A 23,495-nucleotide genomic window follows, 5' to 3' on the forward strand; every position below is an offset into this window, starting at 1 on the left:
TCTTCAAAAAATGTGACCAGGACCACTGACCAGCGCAAAGTTGAGCACAGCATACCTCAACTTGGCAAAGGCTTTTGACACAATCCCACACTTAAGCATTACCAATAATCTTAGTAAACTGAATATAAACCCCTTTGTTGTAAGATGTACATGTCCGGTCTGTGAGCCAGCTGGCAACCTATCCAAGTGGGTGACTATTAACTACCAGACCTGTTACCAGCAGGGGTGACAGGGGTCAGTGTTGGGCCCCCTACCGTTTGGTATACACTACTCAGAAGTGCAGATCAAAACTAAGGGTCCGTGGCTGACCAAGTTTGCAGAGGACTGCAAACTGGGTGCAATTACTAAATCCCCAAATGATGCCAGTACACTCCAAGAGGGTCTTACATAGACCAATAACTGGTGTCTTAAACAAGGTCTCAAACTGAATGCACACTGTCCCTTCAAGCTATAAAAATCTGCTTTGTATCAGAACATAACCCCCACCACGATTTTCGCGCAGGAATGGGCATGGCCTACATGACTGACAGGGCTGTGTGACAAGCCATGCAGATTATACAGTGACATGGAGAATGTGGATTACTTTCTACATTTATAAGCGCACTGTCGAAAACACTGCATGTCCTGGGTGTCTGACTTACTTTGTCCCTTTGTACTTAACCACACACTGTGTTGTAGGGTAAGAAGCAGGTCAGAAGGGTAGTATGTAGGCAGTATCCACAAGTCCCCATTTTGCAGTTCATACCCATAACCCGTGCACTTCCAACTTTCTTTGGTATAATGTTGTGCAGTAATTGTTTCTGCAGGGGGGCAAGCCCCCCCCCCCCCCCCACACACACACACACACACCCTCCCCCCTAAACCTTTCTTTAAATTTTTTTTCTGGAGATAAAGCAACAAGCAATATTCTAAGGCAGTGGGACAATAAATACATGCAATAAAAAAGACCTCCCAGAAAGGTCGCCACCCGCACCCACACCTTTACAGAATAGGAATTTTAAGTCTGTGTAATAGATTTTATACATGCAGCATTTTATGTGTTCGCCCCCTCCCCTTTAAAGAATTGTAATTCTCAGTGTAATACTGGTGTATAAATTCAGCATTTTCTGTGTTTGTTATAATAGGTAAAAATCTGTTTGGATCGGTATACTATTTAATTTATTTTATTTAAATTTGTTGACCGGGAGTGTCCGACTGGACGTAGGTCCATTTTCAGCAGAGGCCCAGGGAGAAAAGCTCCACAGTTAAAATAAACAGACAGTATTTACATTGGATTATATAGTGATTAATAATTTACACAGCAATTACTTACAACATATTTACAGATGAAGAACATAGTACATCAGTAGACAACTAGAATCTTTATCTGTGAAGTGCATACCAGACATTAACAAATGTTACAAGAAGTTGTTAGTGCTGTAAAATAAGTACTGGCTTATGAGCATCTGAGCTTGCTATAATCAAGGTAGTTAGTGGAGTGGAAAGAAAGGTAGTGGTTGGATGGGGTGGATCATATTACAGTGGGAGTTGCAAGGGCATAGCCAGCATGTTTTTAGTTATGCTTTTAGTAAAGTTTTGAAGTGGGTGCATGATGGTATGGAGGTAATTGTGGGTGGGAGTGAGTTCCATAATTTGGCTATGGCGCAAGAGAATAGTGCTTCACCAGCAGAGTTATTGGCTTTAGTGATCTGCAAGTGATTTTTGCTGCTGGATCTTAGTGGTCTGATGGTGCGATAGGGTTGGAGTAGATTTTGGAGGGATGGGACATTTAGTGGATGGTTTACTAGTTTGTGGGCGAGTGAGAGTTGATACCATTGAAGGAGGTGAGGGAGTTCAAGCCAGCCCAGTTCAGCAAGTGAGAGACAGTGGTGACTACGGTAGATGCCCCTGTGGCGAATTTGGCGATTTTGTTGTAGCAGGTCTCTAGCTTGTTTAGATCACATTGCCTTAGGTTGGTATATATTGGAGAGGCATAAAAGTAGGGTGGAGATAAGGTGGGAATTTGCTATTGAAATCTTTGCTGCTTTGGTGAGAAATTGCTTATTTCTGTATAATGCTCCTATTTTTTGTGGACTTTTTTTTATAGTCATGGATATGTGAAAGTCAAATTTTAGTTTATTGTCTATTTCCACTCCTAGTAATTTGGTATGTTCAGTTGGGTATATAGTGGTGTTGTCTTTTGCCGTGATGTTAAAGTGAGAGTTGTTTTGAGTATGTTTGGTGGGTTGGAAGAGGAGTAGTTTAGTTTTGTTTGGGTTGAGTATTAAATCGGGCATCAGATAACCATGTTTCAGAGGAAAAGGCTTCCTGTGTGACTTTTTGCAGTTTTGGTAGGGACTGGGCTGAGCAGATGATGGTCGAGTCATCTGCGTATTGTATACCATTTGTAAGTACACGTTCTACCAAATTATTTAGTCTAACATGTAATATATCGAAGCTTTTGATCAATTAAATCCCGGTACCAGCAAATAAGGGTGAAAAGGCTTTGTATTGAAAAAATTACAAAGTTTAGCATACTCATTTATGTGAGGATGATTTTCCCCAAGTTTATTCAAAGCTGTTTTCAAAATAAATTCATGTGGAGATTGCTGGGCGGGGTTTGGGCAGTCCTTGCTATTGCGCATCTGGTGGGGTAATGTTCTAATACAAAGCCTCAAATCAACAATACTCCAAGTACCCACGAAGTGGTAAGGGACCCGAAATTACAAGTTGACTGTGACCTTAAGCTCGGCCACAACGTGTCTACTGTAGTAAGGTAGGCTTTCTACTTGGCATACTTTATTAGTAAAGAGGCATTGCCTACAGAGTGAAAGTTATAACCTCACTAAGCTTAGCATTAATCCAGCCATAATAGAGTACAACTCACTGTTCGGCATGTACTGTACAAAGCACCTACAGCAACTGGAGAGACCTCAGAGGCATGGGTGCCCGCAGGCAGGTGCAAGGGGGTGCAATTGCACTCCCCTGGAATCAGCTGGCCAGGAGATTAATTTACTTCTAATTTATATAAAAAAAAAAAATTTAAGGGCGTTCTGCTTTAAGAATGCCCTTTGTGTCCAGTCGTACAAACGAAGGTGCTTGCAACCTGTTTTCGTCTTCTCCATACGTGCGATAAATGGTTTTAAGTCTTCATCTTCCGCATTCGCATGCGGAATTTGAATTCCAGATGGGCGCCAGCAGAGATGCCGTGTTGTGTCCAGGAAGAGGGTATTGACATTAGAATAGGAGCAAGCAAGCAGTTCCAGGTGTGTGTGTGTGTGTGTATATAAATAATGTTATAAACAGGTGATTCAGTGCCTGTTAGGCCTGGCTTGAGGTGTGCACCAGATAGGGAAAGAGACTGAGAAGTGAAGCCTCTGTCTCAAGGGAGTACAGGGAATAAGCAAATTTATTTCAAGAAAATAAAAAACATGCAAGATAAAGATCAGAGATGCAGTAACTGCTAAATGCCAGAGTTCTCATCAACGAAATTCTTGTTGTACAAGAGGGTTTGATTCTGTCACCTTCCGATTTGCCTACTAAGTGATTCTGAGCAAGTCAGTAACCCAGACAGTCCTCTGAAGTTGCTTGTGAAAAGGGGCACTTGAGTCCAATGGGTTTACCTGCTTAACTAATAAATGGGTTTACCTGCTTAACTAATAAATGAAAACAATGCGACATAGAAGCTTCCCTCTACATGGAGGGTATTAATATCTGCACCATTACTGAAATTTGATTTACATATCCAGAATTCATATCAAATTTTCAGAATATTCCTCCTTTCGTTGTTGCAGAGCCAGTCGGACAGGTGGTGGCATTTCAGTCCTAAAAGGACATATAAAACTAAAAGCTAGTCAGTGTAAAAACACCTAAAAACAGAAGCCAAATATAAAACCCAAGACCAGGGCAAGAATCCATAGACAAGTGCTGCATGGCGGAGTAGCACAAATTTTCTATGGGTTCATGGTACAAACTCTTCCCTATGTCTTACTTTCATCAATACTGAACTTCTACCCTTAAACACTCAAAAGTAAAACTAATATATTTTATGTCTTTTGTAGAATTAAATCTGCTCTGCCAGTAATGCTAATCTCAAAACTAGAATTTTAGACTGAACTTCTATGATTTGCTGTTAATTGCTATGAATCTGCATGACAAATTGTATTGTCTAGAGATATATGTATGCTTATGTTAACTGTAAACTACTAATGTTTGAATTTTTATTACAGCCTACATAATATTTAGATACAACTGTAATGTCAGCATGGTTTTTGCAGCTTTTCTTCCAGGGCCTCCACTGAAAATCGGTTCCTGACCCAGTCGGACCTTCCCGGTCACCAAATGTCAGTAAGTAAGTAAATAAACAGCCACATAACTAATCATGTGTTTTAGACACTGAAAAGTTTTGCAACTCTAAGTAAAAGACTTCATAATTAAAGAGACATATGATGTTAACGGGAGGAATGGTACTTGGCTGCTTGGAATTTGATCAGCGTTGCAACAGATATGTGACAGACATGATATACGACAAGGAAGGCAGGCTAATGTGGCTAACTTAATGCACGCTCATGTGCATTGTAGCACAATATAGCTGCATCTCATCCTCATCTGGTACAAGAAGGGCAGCGTAGCAGCTATCAGGTACGACACTGCAGGCATGTACAGCAAAAAGTCGATCCTGCTCATCTTATAAATGGAGAAGAAATGGGACAGATAGGAAAGTAGTAAAAGGGAGAACAGCAAGCAGGGACAGACACAAGGATTACCATAAGGCATGACAGGGGATTGGGGAAAGAAGGATGACTCATTATGTATGTATGTATACGTGCATTCATTCTTAGAAAGAGTCCTTTTTCATATATAGGAAATAAGTGTATCAGATGAAACAGAGAAAGAGCAGACAGCAGGGTCAGGTAGACCAATGTAAACAGACCCAGACAGAAATACAGACACTTTAGAGTGGTCAAGGCTGGAAAATTTAAAAGGAATGTAGAAAGACACACAAGGGATGGAAAACACCAAGATGGGGATAGGGTAGGGTCCTTGCACAGTTGTATGCCAGGCCAATCGGGAGGGCAAGAAGGCCAGGCATCACTCATTTGGGTGCATAATATTATAGGATCATAAGAAGTTACTAGACTATTGGCCCCGAGGCCCTTATAAGCCTAGCCAAGAATTTAGCCCATGTTTAGACAAGTCAGCACCCAAAGCCCTTGTCCAACAGGGACACAGGTAAAATCCCAGGGAAGTATTTTCTGTTTCCCCATCTAGTTATCCAGGTTGCAATTATAAAGGGATAATGAGGTACCCTGCTTGACGTGAAGAGGGAGTCTATTCCACAGATGGGGGAGTCTCTGGGATACAAATCTGTCCCACCAAGTCCTATTGATGTCACAGACCAGGTTGAGGTCATGCATGCATGTTACTCGAGTGGAGCTTGACTTGCGGATATGCAGCAGTCCCATCAAGGCAGGATCTGAGACTGCTTTGTATGCCAGACAGAGGTCACATCTGAGGAGTCTGTATGAAACTGAGTAGAGGGACAGGGCTTTTAGCCTGTGTAAGGTAGATGTTTGAGGCCCTGCATTCTCCTGTTAAGGAACCTCGGTGTGGTCTCTCCAGCTGCTGCATAAGTACATGCCGAAGGGGGCACTGTACTCAATAATTGGCCTTATAAAAAAGAATACAGGGATGTTATGACCTTGTCCCTGGATGAGATACCCTTACTTATGAGGTGGCCATGTAGGAAGCAACATGGTGGTCAAAAGTCAGGCAGCTATCAACCTGGGTGCCCAAATCCCTCATGACAGATTGCGTGCTTAGGACGTTGTTATTAATGTGATAATATGTGGTGACGTACTTTCCCCAAAGGGGATGAGGATGCATTTTTTTGGCATTCAGCTTGAGGCCATGTTTCTGGCACCAGTCATTTGCTTGGGTGAGACCCTCTTGGAGGACGTCCACATCACTTGGGGAATTTATAACCGCGCCCAGCTTGCAGTCTTCTGCAAACTTGGTCAGCCATAGCCCACTGGTTTTGGCCTGCATCTCAGAGAAGTATATCCCAAATAACAGAGGCCCCAAGACCAATCCCTGGGGTACGCTGCTCATTTTGGGTCTACTTCTTGAGGTGGCTTCCCCTATTTTGATTAGGTGGGTTCTATTAGTGAGCCAGTTTACTACCCATCTGGTAACATACAGATTGATGCCTAGTTGAGAGAGTTTATCTATTATGCTCGAGTGGGAAATCATGTCAAAGGCTTCAGCCAGGTGAATGTAGGTGGTGTGCACTATCTTCCTCTTGTCCTATGCTTTGGTGACTGCCTCAAAGTCAACCAGATTTAACAGACACGACCTCCCCTTGACAATGTCAAACTGTGTGGGGTCGAGTATTTGGAGGTTGGCAATGTCCCTGTTAATGAGGTCCATGATAATCCATTCCATGGTTTTGCAGATCAGGCTAGTTAGACTAATGGGGCTATAATTTCCCAGATCGGTGGACACTCCACCGTTGTGTAAAGGGATGATAGTGGCAGTCCTCCACTCAGCTAGGACAAAGCCGGTACTCAGGCTTTGGTTGAACAGGGTGCCTAATGGTGCTGCATGTTCATGTAGGATGCAGCCTGGGATGTTTTCAGGTCCTATGGAGGCTGTATTTTTTGCCTTTGAGAGGGCAGTGAGGACCTGTTCCTCTAGAGAAAAGGGGAAGGGGCATGTACTGAGGATGTCCCAATTTACTGATGGGGGGGGGGGACAGAGGGTTGAAGTTTTTGCTGAATCTGTCAGCCAGTAGATTGGTTATATCTACAGCATTTGTTTATGTGGTGTCCTTGACCACCAGTTTTGAACAGATCTGGGTGCTTCCTTTGAGATTGCGGACATATGTGAAGAAGGCCTTAAGATTGTCCCTGGTAGATGTGGCCAATTTGGAGTCTAAGTTGGCTTTTCAGGATTTCATTATGCTCTTATTTGCTTGTTCAGGCTAAGGAGAGATTGCTTCCAATTGGGCACCTGCTCCTAGTTGGTCCTAGACTGCAATTTTTCCCTTTTGTTATATACTTTACTGCAGATGTCCAACACAAGGGTTTACTCTTCCTTGCGGAGGATGACTTTGTCCTGTTGGGTATTCCTGATTCCATGCATCTATATAAATGCACATATAGTACTTTGGTGTAGATTTGGATATTAGTGCCAGTTCCTACAGAGGGGAAGGAGGCTGTGAAGCCGTTTATACCATTCCTCAGGAGATTGTAATCAGCTTTGGAGAAGTTTATTTGTTTGACCCTAGCAAGAGGGGGTCAGGGGAGATGGTGACTTCGAAAGTGACTGCTTTATGGTTGGATCTTGCCAGGGAGGAGGATACTGTAGGGGGTGCTGCAGTGATTACTCATGTTGGTTAATACCAAGTCCAAGATATTATCACCTCTTGTTGGGGCATTGACTAGCTGTTCCAAAGTATTTGCATAAAAAAAAAAAATTCGAGGAATCTCTGGGCATTTGTGTTCTGGCATGAGTAATTTTGCCAGTCTATGGTCGGGTAGTTAAAGTCACCCAAAGTCAGGGTAAAAGGTTGAAACTTGATAGATTCGAAGAGGTCCAGATAGGTGGAGTGGGCATCTTGAGTCAAATTTGGGGGCTTGTAGCTAGCTATGATTTGAATAGGAGCCTTGTCAATGGTTAACTGCACCTGGAGTGTCTCCTGTGTGTCATACTGTTTGATCAACCTGGAGGAATAAAATAAAATATACACACATATATATATATATATATATATATATATATATATATATATATATATATATATATATATATATATACATACACACACACACACACACACACACATATACATATATGGTAAGGCTAGGGTGCTCTTCGCAGCTTTGAATCAGGTTTCTGTGAATGCACAAATATCAGCATCTTCCAGGGTTAAGAATTCTTGCAATGAGTGCAGTTTCATATTTAGACTCCTAGCATTTAGCAGCATGACCTTTAATTTGCATTTTGTTGAAATTTTTATGTTGGTAGCATCAACCTCATGACTTTTCCTAAAAAAAGGCACTATAGGGGAGACAAGGGCCTTTACCAGAAGCCCAAGTGAGACAGATGCAGGCCATTTCTTGCAAAGCATTGTGGTCTCTCGATCATATCTTCCCAGGCTGACAAGTACTGGATCCCCATGTAATGACACCAGAAACTAAGCCAGTTGTTAAAGTCAATCATTTTCTGTTTGTATTGAGGCATCATTCTTGGTGACGGTAGAATGCTGCTTAAGGCTAAGGTCATACCTGCCTGGGACACATTCAGCGAGCTCAATCATTTTCTGTTTGTATTGAGGCATCATTCTTGGTGACGGTAGAATGCTGCTTAAGGCTAAGGTCATACCTGCCTGGGACACATTCAGCGAGCTCAATCATTTCTCTCTTCAAATAGTCTAGGGAGGTATATCTCAAGTCGTTCATGCCAACATGGACTACGATAGAGTCATAACAGTACTTGTTGCTGAGAGACACGAGTACATGTGTGATATGGCAGATTTTGACACCTGACAAACAACTAACCATGACTTTCTCCTTATTCAGCCTGGAGAGAAGCACATCTGTGCATCTCACAATGGAGTCTCCTATAACTAATATGTTGGGTTTATGGTTAGGCCTTAGTGGTTGCGAGACACAGATGTATGGACTATGCATGATATTTGTTGTGGAGGGTTGTGGAGTTGTTTTTGCCTCCGAGATCTCCTTTGTTTGGGTTTGTTTTTGTTGAGAACCTCCGCATATGTTGGTATGTGTTGTGTAGTTGTGGGTGGTGTTTGAGGTGTGCTACTTGTATTGACAACCTTCTCAGTGCCAGATATACTGGCTTGTGAGGGAGAGAACATAGACTCTAGGTACTTAATGTAATTACATCTCTCACAAATTGTGTCCTTAGGTGGTAGTAGTAGATGGTTGTCCATGTACATGAGGCAGTTGCTATACTGTCTCAGGATTGCCCACATCAACCAGGCTGGCAGGAGAAACCGTAGGAAATTATCCATCCATATTTCTCAGAATCTGAGGGAGAAAGGCCAGGGAGATCCAAGGGGTAGGCCTAAAGCCCAAGTGCTTAAACCAAAACTAAGAGAATAACACAATTTCAACAGGCTATAAACACGTAGCAATAAATGCAACAGAGAAGATGTAATTGAACACTTTAGAGAACATGTAGCAGCAAGTAGCAGAAAAAACAAGATGAAATAAGAGTCGGAGGAGGAGGAAACACAAATAGTGTATAAACAGCTGAATAAAGTGTTTTTTTTTTGCATTATATTTTTGGTCTGTTCCTCATAAAAATTCTGTTTTTGACAAATCACTGGGATGAGCCAAGGATTAAAGTTATTAAATAAATGACATGCATTTGAGTTTCAGACTTGATATCCTTCAGAAAATATATTCTAACACAACTCCTGTTATTCTAGCAACTTTCTAAATGTGTCCCTAGTTTGGGGTGTGTGTGTGTGTGTGTGTGTGTGTGTGTGTGTGTGTGTGTGTGTGTGTGTGTGTATATATATATATATATATATATATATATATATATATATATAAATAGCATACCCCTCAGCTGTCCAGGTTTTTGAAGAATGTCCACATTTCTGCCCCATATTCCTCCTAAAAAGGATTGAAGTTGCTAAATAGTTTTAGACATCATATCCTTTAGAAAAATGCATACCAACACAAATCCTGTTATTCTAGCAATTTTATAAGTTCATGAAAGCAATATTTATAATCTGTCCTTGTTTATTTTAGGCTTTGTCCAGATTTATTGCACCAAGAAGTCGAGGTTATTTTAGGCTCTGTCCAGATTAGAGAGTGAGAGAAAAAAAATGCCCTAGTTAGATCTAGCAGGTGAAATTCATTTTGAAGTGCATTTTCAAGGAATTGTGAGCTTCGAGGAAAGCAAGGGTTACTGCTGCTCATGCTAAGTCTGCTTAAAATGTGCAACTGTTTTGTTTAGCAAATGGTATCATTATTGTGGTATAGAATTTTAAAGCAGTGTTAACACAGCAGGCAGCATACTTGCATCTTGATGCAAAGGGCTGTAGGTTCTATTCCTACAGCATGTACATCTGTATTTTAAGGGGGTATAGTGCTGCAGTCCTTAGTATGTCCTCCTTTGGATGAGACACCTAATAACTATGAACCTGTTTTTCATCTTGCCACCCATTCCCTATTGCAATATACCAGTAATGCAACCTAGGCAATTTATTCTTCAAGGGCAACAGGCACGGAATTGTAAATGAAACATTGAAATATAAAGTTGTTTTCTACCAACAACCTCTTCAAGGGTGGCCTAATGGTTGAGGTGTTTGCCTTACAAACACAAGGTGCAGGGTTGGCTAGGCTTAAAAAGGCTCACAAGGGCAATTAGCCTAGTACTTATTCTATGAACCAACAATCTGTCCTAGACACAGTTATCGGTTGCAGATCTCTTTAATGTGGAATTTTCAGATGACTTACTTCTGCAGAGATTCTGCATATTGATTGATATTGGTGGACTGTGATATAGAAGTTTCAGTGGCCCTTTAAGGTTGAAATGTTCTGAATTGGGCAGGTTGCCATTATTGGTTCATATGATTTGTTCCATTGCTTAAAGGAAAAATGTTCAGAACTATAAATTTAAAACACACTAACAAGTGGTGCTGTATTATACAAGGGATATAATTCAATTATTATATAGTATAATTAATACAGTCAGGAAGGTGAATCAAAGAATGTTTGCATGGTTCTAAAAATGTGTGCAAGGAGCCTATGATTTGGAAACAGGCCAAAGGTAAAAACTTACCCTGCCACTGGCCATTGGCATTTTCTTTGAATGTGGGTTTCGATGCTGTTTCAGTGAACGTGAATTTCAAAGGTAGAAAAGTTTTAATGCCAATTCTGTTTTCATTGTAAGACTATTGCTTTGTTTGGGTTTAGTAAAAGTCTCAGTGTTTGTGCTATAAAATTTGAAATAAAAGTTGTAAATGAAATCCAAGTATCTGTAATCATTGCAGAAGTAAAAGCATACAACAGTATGCACACAAATTTGAACAGTGTCCATGACAAATGGGGAGAAATATCCAAGTAACTGGACACTGGAATGGCTGCGTGGGCAGGGCTCTGGGTTTGCACCCCCCTGCAAAAAATCAGGGGACTCCAGCACATGGCTTAAACAGGCCGACTTGTTGCACTATACTGTATAGACTTTTAGGGAGACTTATGACTAGCCTACAGAGCAATCTCAGACCAAAACCTAATGAACTTGCTGCATATCCAAAAATCAAACAGGACTAGGACTACCCGTTCCAGGGACCTAAATATGACCTGCAACTTAAACACGACATGCTGGAAGGATAGATTTATTTGCCCACAGACTGCCGCATCTTTGGAACAAGCTACCAATTCATGTGAAACATATCACCTCTAGGACACTGTTCAAGAGGAACCTGGACTGGATGGGGTACCATAAAGTCTTACCGGGTATAGCACCCACAACCCTCTTGGACATGGGCAGTCATTACTAAATGCAATCTTGAATATTGATAGACTAGCATTTCAGTGCTACTAGATTGGGATGAAATGGCTAGGTTTGAAATGACCTCCGAATCAATAGCCTAGTAATCTTCTACGATCCTACGAAATGCACACCTTATGTTTTAGTCATGACTTAAAGACCCCCATCAGGTCACTTTTGCCTGGCTAATGAAGCGACTAAGTTTGTGATCAAGTATATGGAAAAGACAAGCGAGTACCAAATGTTCAATTTTCTATTTTATGTAAAGCAGTTTATTTTGAATATTTGTGATATTCAGGACACACACATAAGCACCGGATGTGAGACATAGCTCTCAACCTTCTATGTCCAAAATGAGGAACACTAGCCCTCATAATGTGGAACAAATGGGCAAAATGTATAACACATACTAATGGCTTACTAACAACTTCAACTAGGAAGGTCATAGGATGATTAAAATATGCTGGTTTTACTTATAAAGAAGATCGTTTAATGAATTAATATGATTAATTTCTATTTACAATGGATTTCATTAAAAAAAATTCATAACACTGAATGTGTGACTGTCTTTCAATGTGGAACTTCGAGGAACATGAACTTTTTAATACCCCAAATGAGGTACGTTCCTCGTAATGATGTACACTTGAGAGGTATGCTCAGTGAGACTTACGCAAGCCGCACCCTCATGTCCTTTGTTGGGGAAATATGGACGGCTTTAAAATACCAAGCACGTACGTGTTTGCGATTTTGTATTCTGTTAAGAACATGCATGGCTGCATATTTAAAAGGAGAAAAAAAAAACACCACGTTTACAAAATTGTTTTCTGTAAAGGAGGGCTAGCCTAGCAAACACCATTAAACATACATAATGCAAAAAGCAGTCTTGCATGCACATTATTAACTGTTAGGGTTTCAATAGACTATGCATCATTCAGTTTGTAAACAGTTTCTGTAAGAGGGAAAATAGACGCAGGCATTACCAAAACATGATCTAATCACCAACTGTTGCATTACCTAAAGGCGCATTTTCTGTAATACATAAAATAAGGTGTACTGCTTGCACAAGCGCAGGATACCACACCCCTATCATAAAAAGTTACCAAGACAAATATTTTCGTGTTACGTTCTGAACATTTATTTATTTCAGACATGGGTCTCACCACTGCCTGCGAGAACCTGGAGGTCTACATTGTGTTATAGGAGAACAGGCAAAAAGACAAGCACATGAACATAAAAACTTAGAGGAATATTACCAAGATACGGTGACACTGAAGGGGTGGGAGAAATTAATCAAAACGTCATTATCTTATACACTGACTTTCTTGTATGACTTACTATGGGGGACAACAACAACCACGATCTTAGATGCTTGCTCATTGGTGTAACATTTTAAAGTCTTCCGCCCTAACACCGTACTCTAGTTAAGAGTGCGGAACTACCCATGGTCACTGATATTAAAATAAAATGCATCACGGCACCGTTTCCAGTCAGCGAGTGTTTTTCACATCTGTGGGTGTATGGGGATACTATACAAAATATATACTGCTCTATGAAACAGTCCCGGCTTGATGGCAGCAATATTGTACCTGTTGTTAAATGCATCCACTTAAAACAGTTGCAGAGGTAATGCCACATATAAAATAGCCATATTGATGTGATGCTCACAGAAAAAATGTACTCCGTACAGTACAAAGTATGCCTGGTTGCATCGCTGCTCGTTAGTACACCACCTCTCCACTACTTTCCTTCTTTTCTCAAACAAATATTTAAAGAAAGCATAAGGATTCGCGGGTCTATACAAAGAATGCGCACCCCTTCTCAACTGTACAGATTTTTAAACAGAATGCCCAAATTTGTACCGCAAATATCTTACAAATTTCTGACAAATCGTGAAGGACTGGAGTCATTAAATAATGACTATTGACAGTCGAGTTTCAGACTTCTATTTCCATCAGAAAATGCACGCCAACACAAATCCTAATATTCTAGCAGCTAAGTTTATAAGAGCAATATTTAAATTCTGTCCTTTTGGGGTCCCATTATTTTATGCTTTCTCTAGGTTTCTTGTGGGAAGAGGCTGAAGTTAGGTGTCCAGGTAGAGGTATCAGATGGCATATCCATTTCAAACGCACAACCACTGACGCAGCAAAATAGGAAGCGGAAAAATCCACTTCAAAAGCTGTTTCAGGTTGCAATATTCACCCTCCCCTCTGATGAGTTATCAACAGTCCAATTAACGTAACAAGAAAATATAACAGTGGCAGTAAGACCCAAACAGTGCAAACCCCTATATAAATATACACAATTCAAAACCCATTCTCACCTTTTAGTAACACACTACCAAAAAAGATATTTTAGTTACGGCAGGAGAGACACCCCCGCAAAGTAAAGTTCGACAGTGATTTAGGAATCCACCGCCCCTTTACAAAAGCTGCAGTTTTTATTAGAATATCTAGGATTTAATTTGTATCTTTCTGGTAGTTTTTAACAGTATTCTGGTAGTTTTTAACAGTATACTGGTACACCTCCTCCCCCACCCCCTTTTCTCTGCCATGTGTCCCTCACACTTACCCTTACAAACAGCTCCACTACTTCTTGTTGCTCTTGAGCCATTGTTACTAAAACTTCAAGTTTCAGGTTCTCTCACTCTTCCGCTTTTACCGAACAGCCAGGTTTTATCGCCACCCTCTTTTCTATCCAGATTAGTGCAGAGCTTCTCCTTCCAAGTCTTTTCCACCCACCTGTACCGATTTATATCCCTGACAGTCTACAACAAGAAACTGTTGTACAACATATACTGAATCTAAACTACAACTTTACGGTAGGACTACACACCGTCGTCTGAACTTGTTCGTGAAATATCACTGCAAAGAACAAACAGACCCCACCCAGGAAATGTAGAAAATCCTGGTTTCAGACCGGTAGCTGGTTTAAGAGTGAGTCACAGTTATCTGAAAGGACAAAGACATTTCAATGATAGCATACATGTTTTTTATTTATTTAAGCATGCCTCTCAAGTGTACCTCATTATGAGGAACGTACCTCATTCGGGGTCTTAAAAAGTTCGTGTTCCTCGAAGTTCCACATTGAAAGGGTCTGTAACACATTCAGTGTTGGGGAATTTTTTTAAGTGAAATCCATGGTAAATAGAAATAAATCATATTAATTCATTAAAAGATCGTCTTTATAAGTAAAACTAGCATATTTTAACCATCCTATGGCTTTCCTAGCTGAAGTTGTTAGTAAGCCATTAGTACGTGTTCCACTTTTTGCCCATTTGTTCCACATTTTGGAGATGGAAGGTTGAGAGCTATGTTAAGTGCAGTGCCACTTCAACAGATGGCATGCTTCTTTCATTTATTATCGCAGACTAACGTTTTTTTTTCCGTGGGTATCCACAAGACTCTAACGAATAAACGGTGCAGAACACAGGGAAGGCTACCAACGGCTGAGGTAGAAGTATGTAAAATATCCACAACTCCTTCATCCACGCACGAACACACAGAAAATACATTTCCTAGTCTTTCTAACGTTCATATGTGAATATACTATGTACGTTATATTTAATTAGTGCCAAATACAACTACATAAAACTTTTATAGTTTAAGCGCCTAACTAGAACTCGGACAGGTGACTTGGTATTAATGCCAGATCTGGGTAGCGTTATGAGTGCCCCTCCTTTTAACACATTGAAAAAAAAAAACAGACTTAGCCTGAGCAACAGTAAGCTTTCCTTGAAACTTCCACATATTGAAAGATTTAGGAGATGAGTGTAAAGTAGGGAATATTGAATTAAATATGAATGAAATAATACTAGGAATATGATTTGGAAGTGAAATAGTTAAAAGATCAGTGATGGGAAAATATTAAAATAAAGAATATATGTTTGTTTTGGAAAACGTACATTGTCTTACAAAAAGAAAGTGCATCTAGTAAATTCCATGTTATTAGGTAAAATTGCATATTTGGCAAACGTATTTATGATTCCTGCAAAGTACGACAAAGAAGTGATGACCATTGTTTTTTCCTTCGTATTGGAATCAAGATTGAACTCAGTTAAAAGAGGGGTATTTGGAGGAGGGTTGGTGCTAATAAATCCAATGGTATATGTTGCATCACTAAAGTTATATAAAGTGCAGAGATGGATAAAAGAAGATAATGAATCACTAATAAGTAAATTATTTAAAAAGAAGTATGAAAAATCTGGCATATGATGAGTAAACTTAAAAGAGAAAAAGAATGCATGAATTGAGAAATGAGGGAATATCAAGAAAAATATTGTGGAAAATAAAGATAAGGGAGTAGAAGAAAACAGAAAAATAAGATATAGGAATATTGTGAACAAAATTTATTATATTTACCTATGGGAAAAGTGGAGGAAGTCAAAATTACAGTAAGAACAGAATGGTGTAAAAATATGCAGAATATACCGATTTTCTTTGCAGACTGTCTCTGGTGAAAGAAAATATGCTTTATAAAAAGATAGAAGAAAAACAACAGCAAAAAGACTGACAGACATTTGTTAAACAAAATAAAATATTTAGATGTAGCATTTATAACGGATCTGGGTCAGACATGGCTTTGTAAGTCAAGCAGAGATCACCTCTTAGTAGACAATACGAGACAGAGAATAGCTGGAATTTTTTGAGTCTGTCCATGTAGGACATGTGTTTAAGGCCTAGGATCCTCTTCATGAGGTACGTTTGTGGCCTTTCCAGCTGATGTATGTGTCTTGTGAGGTTCATGCCAAATGGGGCATTATACTCCATGATTGGCCTAATGGGGGAAGAGTAGAGAGAGATGATGACCTCTTTTTTCCTGGATGCAAAACCCTTGGTAATGAGATGTGCCACATAGAAGGACTTTCTGACCACAGTGGCAATGTGGTGGTCGAAGGAGGGATTGTTGTCATCTTATAACGCCTTTATTGTTCAGTTGGCTCCCATCAATGTGGTAATTAGTGGGAACTGAGTTTTTCCCAAAGGGGATAATGACACATTTTTTGGCATTAAGCTTAAGGCCATGGTTACGACACCAGTCATTGGTCTCAGTGAGGCCTTTCTGTAGGATGTCTACATCACTTGGGGAGTTAATAATGGCCCCCAGATTGCAGTTGTCTGTGAACTTAGTCAGCCAGAGTCCCTCCATGTTAGCCTGAATGTCTGAGAAGTAGATGCCAAACAGGAGTGGACCCAGGACCGATCCCTGTGGGACTCCACTCGTGACTGGTCAGCAGTCTGACTTGGAGTCCGCTACTTTCACACTGTGGGTTCTATCTGTGAGCCAGTTTGCAACCAGCCTAGTGATATAGGGGTTGATGCCTAGTTTGGTGAGTTTATCAATAATTCCTGAGTAGGGAATGGTATCAAAGGCCTTGGCCAGATCGATGTAGGCTGTATTGACTGCCTTGCCCTCATCCACAGCTCTGGTGACTGACTCAAAGAAGTCAACCAGGTTGAGCAGGCATGATCTACCTTTCACAAAACCAAATTACATGGGGTGTAGAGTTTGGAGATTCCCTACATCCTTGTTAATTAGGTTCATGATGATGTGCTCTGTAGCCTTACATATCAGACTCGTCAAGCTAATGGGGCGATAATTCCCAGGGACTGAACACGCTCCCCCTTTATGGAGATGGATGACTGTAGTAGTGCGCCATTTGGTAGGGACAAAGCCTGAGGTGAGGTTGTGATTGAACAGGGCACACAGATGTGGTGCCCGTTCACTTTGTAGTTCATTGTCGGGTCCCATGGGAGTTTTATTCTTGGCCTTGGACAATGCAGCTTTAACTTGTGCTTCTGTAATGCTGGGTGCCTGGCATTCCTCCGGTATTTTGAATGGTCCTTTGGGGGGAGGGGTAAAGTTGGCACTGAATCTGCTGGCCAATATGTTGGCAATATTTGTTGGCTCACTGTAGGAGGTACCATTGTGTAGTAACTCAGAGTAAACCTCGGTATTGCCGTGGAGATTCTTGATATAACTATAGAAGGCTTTGTGGTTGTTTTTAGTGTCTGCCACAATTCTGCCTTAATAGCTGGCTTTGGAGCTTTTGATGAGTGATCTAAACTTTTTGTTGAGGCTAATAAGGGGGTTTTTCCAGTCTTGGGACTTCACCTTTTTCTGCAATAGTTTCTTCCTTCTGTTGTAGATTTACTAATGGCAGGGGACCACCAGATTGGCATCTTGGTTCTGTTGAGTATGGCTAGTTCCATGCATTTATGTACTTGTTTGTACAGTGCATTGGTGTATAATTCAGCATTCTTGCATCTATTTTCCATTCACATGGGTGCCATGAAGTTATCCACCTCTGTTTTTAGGAGCCCAAAGTCAGCTTTGGAGAAGTTTTTCATGGTGGTTACCTTTGCGGGGGTAGGGGTGAGATCCATGGTGATTAGTTTGTGATGGGAATTAACCAGGGAGGAATTGACTATTGGTGTAGAGCAATGGTTGCCCATTTTAGTAATAACCAGGACAAGAGTGTTGCTTCCTCTAGTGGGGGTAAGAATGAGCTGGTCCAGGTCATTGGAATTGATGAATTTCAGGAAGCATTGGGCCAGTGTATTGGTGCATGAGTAGTTTTCCCAATTGATGGAAGGGTAGTTGAAGTCACCTAGTATGAGAGTGTTGGGTTGGACCGTAATAGTTTCCAGGATGCTTAGGAACGTGGAGTGAGAGTCTTGGAACATGGTTTGGGACCTGTAGCAGGCTACGACCTGAATCACCGTCTTACCCAATGTTAGTTGTACCCGAAGTATCTCAGATGTGTTATGCTGGGCTACTAGTCTGGAGGTGTACATATCCTTTATGAATATGGAGACACCACTGCCTTTGGAGTTTCGGTCCATTTTCTGGGACCAAAAGGTGTGGAATTAGTTGTAGCCTGGTAGCACAGGGGTGCTTTCTGCTGCTTTAAATCAGGTGTCTGTTACAGCACAAATGTCGATGTTCTCCATTTTGAGGAGTGTTTCGAGCAAGTGCATCTTGAGATTTAGACTTCTAGCACTGAGCAGAATGACCCTCAGATTTAATTTATTTATAGCTGATATGGTGGTAATTTGGTCTTTGGAACATTGCCTAAAAAAAGGCACCATTGGGGTGGCAAGAACCTTAGCCAGAATCCAGAAACCCAGGGGTGACAGATGCAGGCTATCTCTGGCAAAGCATCGATGTCTGTCAATCATATCATCTCAAGCAGACGGATACTGGATCCACTTAGAATGATACCAGAAACTTAGCCAGTTGTTGAAGTCGGTCATTTTCTGCTTGTACTGCGGTATCATTCTGGGCAATGGCAGGATACTGCTCAGGACTAGGGTCATACCTGCTTGGGTCACATAATCCAAGAACTCCTCCATGTCTTTTTTTATGTAGTCCAGGGAGGTGTGTCTCAGGTCATTCACACCCACACGGGCAATGATAGAGTCATATTTGTACTTGTAGATTGACCTGAGTGTGTGTGTTATGTGTCAGATTCTGGCACCTGAGACAGCTGACTGTTACCTTCTCCTTATTCAATCTAGTGAGTGGGACATCAGTGTGCCTCACTATCGAGTCACCTATGATTAGTGTATTGGGCAAGCTGTTTTGCCTTAGGGGGTTAGGTTGAGGGGTACACTGTGTAGGTGAGCTATGTGTCTTGTGGTTTGTGCTGTGTTGTGGTGGTCAAGTGCGTTTCTGCCTTGGAGGTCTCTGCTGTTTGGGTAGATTAATATTGAGAGCCTACGTGAAGGTGGGTGTGTGGTTTGTGTTTTTATGTGAGAGATGTGATGGTGGGTGTTCTGGAGAGATACGTGTTGTGGTGCAGGTGTTGACCTTCTTTTCTTGACTAGCTATTCCAGTCTTGGCTTGAGAGTGCATGGCTTCCAATTTGGATATATAAGTGCATCTCTGTCACAAGTCTGAGTGCTGGGAGGTAAGAGGAGAGGGATGTCTGTGTACCTGACGCAGTTGCTACACTGTCTCAGAATGCCCAAGTTCACCAGGTTAATAGAAGAAAGCACAGGGAACTGACCTTTAGACATGCCAGGAGGGATGGTCATTATCACTAAGTACTGGAGCTGTTTCCTTATATATTCCTTTTACAGGAAAAATGTCACTCAAGTTGTCCAAGTCTGTATAGAGCACTGCCAAACACCTGAGGGGAAACTAATACGTAGACACTGAAAATTTAAGGATGAAGTATTTAGGCAGATATTCTGAAGTTAGAAAGAAATCAAGCAGTACTTCCTGAAAAGTAAGGAATTGAATTGTCAAGAATGATGAAAAGAGGAGAGTCGCATGAATGGCTACTGTATGGCTACTACTAATGCTGGTCTCAGCACAGCTTCACTCTGTTGAGATACAATATTCCTTTGCTTCTTCTCTCACCAGAATCAAAATGTTAGCACCAGTCCCAAGAAGAAAACAGGCCATGGCCTGTTTGTTGATCCACAGTCTTGTCCCAGATGATGCAAGGGTCTGCAGGCTTGTAGCCTTTTTCTGGTAGATGCCTCAAATAGCAACAATACCATTCAGGTAAGTTAAGCACAGGCACTTACTCTCCAACCAGAAAGAGTCAGGAATCAATGCACTCTGCTCCTACTTTCACCAGGATCAGAATAAAAGCACAGATTCCAAGCTGTCACCTGTAAAGCAGTTACTAAGCTTTCTGGTGATCAGCAGTCTCCAGGAAATAATGTAACTGCACTCCTTCTCTCACCAGGTGAAAACAGAAGCACTAATCCCAAGATGACTACTGAGAGGCAGAATGTGGGCTCTCCAATAACTGGTAGTCTTGCAATAGATGCTTAAAGGTAAGATGAAGAAAATGGTTTATCCTAAACACTGCAGTGTGCCCTACAGGATTTAATGTGAAAGTAGGTAACTTAAGTTTTACCTGTCTAAAAAATTAAGTTTTAGTGGAGAGTCACTATTTTTAAAACAGCAAGACAGATTGAAAGGGGGTGGTCACTTTTGTATTCTTGTACTATGGAATACAGTAGGATGGCCAATAAATTTAAATAGTTGAGAGGGAGTGATTTCACAAAATGATAATTTTGTGCTTACTCATACCAGCCAGTAAAAGCAGAGAGGAAATGAGATATATGGTCAATTAACATAAGGGCAGGCAACTAGAAAGGCAGTGGTGTTTAAGAACACATCAGTAACCGGGTGGCAGTGTGGGAGAAATTTCTGTCTGACTCACAAAAGACAGACCTGTGGTCTCTTTTCAAGTTTTAATATACAGTTAAAAGCAGAATACAATAAAAGACAGTGTAAAGAAAACAAATCACAGTATATAAAAAAGAAAAACTCAGGAGTGCTGCACCCCCCCTAAGCTGCACTGTAATGTCAGCAGTTGATCTACTTGGTGTGGGAATACAGTCACAGCCTTCTGCACCAAAGGCAAGTATGCTGCCTGTTGCATTGCTGACAGTAACTGCCAGATGAATTGTTGTAGCCCAAACACAGTACATTTCACACATGTGCACCTGCAAAACCAGCTAAATTAAAATGTATTCATAATTCAATAGTAAAATAGTAACATTAAACTTGTAAACTTCATGTTGTCCAATTTATTCACTGCTAAGTCATAAACCCACTGTCAATGTTCAATCAAACAAGGAAACCAAGGATCATACTCAAAGAACATGGCTCATATGAAGATGCTCCTGTTTACTAGAATTGATTCTTTCTTTACTCCATAACTACTTCCATATGCAGGAGTACACATACACACACACACACACACACACACACACACACACACACACACACTTACATGGACACACAGATGTTACCATAAGTTATAGCCTTTGTATGACTGCGTACACATCAGATGTTTTATTGTGATCAAATAAATGAAAAAATACATAAATAATGACCTAGAAGTGTATTTCAGATTGCTCCTGTGGAAACATTCAGTGTAATCCATTGCGCACCCTCTTTCCTTCTCAGCCTCTTAGCTCAAGAATTAGGAACAAACCATAAATTAAAATCTGATTTTAAGAATATTTTTATATACTTATAAAGTTGCCAATAATGCAGGTTTTGCATTACAAAGCATTTTCTGAAGGTTATGAAGTCTGAAATTCATAAGATTGTCATTAATTAGTTCTGCAGCCCACAACAGTATCACTAGCAATTTTAGTTACACAATTACTTCTAATTAGTATTCAAAACATGCATGCTGATTGGACAACCCAACCAGCATGCCTGTTGTAAATCAAGCATATCCAAATAGAAAAAAGTCTGTCTGTTGAAATACCATTGAGCGGACAGACTTTTCTATTGCCATATGCTACAGAGGACAGAGTAAAATACAATAAATATCAGGTATGTTGTGCAAAACTAAAGAAACAGAAAAATTTTTTTCCTTGTATTTCTGCACTGTCCCTCCTAATATCTCAGCAAACTGTCATACCTCTGAATTGTCTGAATCTTCTTCAACTCTCCAGATTTTTGCCTCATACTTTTGATCATCAAAATAAAATATGTATTTTTTCTGGCAAGCCATTAGAGGTTGAAGTCATTAAATAATGACAGACATTTAAAATTTAACTTCATATCCTTCAGAAATGCATGCTAACACAAAACCTCTCCTTCAAGCAACTTTCTAAGTTTATAAGAGCAAGAAAATCTGTCACTATTTTTGGACCTATGGTTGGTTTGCTAAGGGTTGGTTACAGTGGGATAATGACCTCTTTGGACCTAGATGTCAAGCCGTTACTTATAAGTTGCACACAATGAAAGGATTTCCTCACCATTGTTACCACATGGTGGTCGAAGGTAAGACTACTGTCTGCATGCGTACCCAGATCCCTGACCACTGGGTCAACTTTTAGGGGCATATTATCAACATGGTAATTAGTTGGAATGATTGACTTTCCAACAGGTACAATTACCCATTTCTTAGCATTAAGTTTAAGACCATGGCTTTGGCATCATTTGTTAGTCATACATAGTTATTGCTTAAATAAACCTCAAAACTGCCCTGCAATTCTAAACCAAGTGGTATCTTACACCTCAAACAGGCTTTTACATTTAATGGACAGATCACTAATAACCATTACCAAAAAACATAATTGATCTGGCCCACATCTATATTCAAACTTTGTTGCTAAAATCTGGAACTTTATCCTTACTGCCATTAGACAAGAAATTTATCCAAACATATTCAAAATCCTACTAAACCAACATCTTAACAACTCGTTGCTATGCACATCTACTTACCTTGGATAGAAGAAGTACTAATCATCCTGTATCACTCCTTACTCTAAGTCACTCTTGCAATCCATCAACCATATGCAAAGACACGTTCTGCTAATTCTGAAACAGTCTCCCTTTTCCAAGTAAATGTGTAATACAAGTATTCTTAATATTCATATTTCTAATATAATGAAAATACAACTGTATTTCCTCTTATTTATAAAAGTGAAAAGTATAAGCACACTTGTTCTAAAACAATTGTTAGCACAAAACTATTAATGGTATCTCAAGTTGTGTAAAAGATTGTAAATATGCAATCCTATATTTTTTCTAAATTTAATTTTATGTAAATGTCACTGCCCTCTCTAAGGCAAAAAAATACAGCCTCCTGGGACCCGATAACTTCCCAGGCTGCATCCTACATGAACTCAGGCAGGAACTTACAGCACCATTAGACACCTTATTCAATCAAAGCCTGAGGACCGGCTTTGTCCTTGCCGAGTGGAGGACAGCTACTGTCATCCCTTTGCACAAAGGTGGAGAGTCCACCGAGCCAGGAAATTATAGACCCATCAGCCTAACTAGCCTGATCTGCAAGGCCCTGGAGCAGATTATCATGGACCTCATTAACAAGGACATTGGCAGCCTCCAGACACTTGATCCCACACAGTTTGGTTTTGTCAAGGGGAAGTCATGCCTGTTAAATTTGGTCAACTTCTTTGAGATGGTCAACAAAGCCATAGACGAGGGGAAGATGGTGCACACTGCCTACATTCACCTGGCTAAGGCCTTCAATA

General features: G+C 40.5%; 1 protein-coding gene across 1 annotated transcript in view; it reads right to left on the reverse strand.

Annotated features, from left to right (window-relative positions):
* CLIC1 (chloride intracellular channel 1) overlaps positions 1-14,376 on the reverse strand; it is a 622,132-nt gene extending 607,756 nt beyond the window's left edge. The window contains exon 1 of the mRNA XM_044083235.1: positions 14,083-14,376. Within this exon, the coding sequence (XP_043939170.1) occupies positions 14,083-14,124 (42 nt within the window). The 5' untranslated portion in view covers positions 14,125-14,376. The remainder of the gene's footprint in view (positions 1-14,082) is intronic.
* Between the last annotated feature and the right edge of the window lie 9,119 nt (positions 14,377-23,495).

Source organism: Protopterus annectens, chromosome 9.part0 (genome assembly GCF_019279795.1).
Source record: "Protopterus annectens isolate FY-2018-M chromosome 9.part0, PAN1.0, whole genome shotgun sequence".
NCBI lineage: Eukaryota > Metazoa > Chordata > Ceratodontiformes > Protopteridae > Protopterus > Protopterus annectens.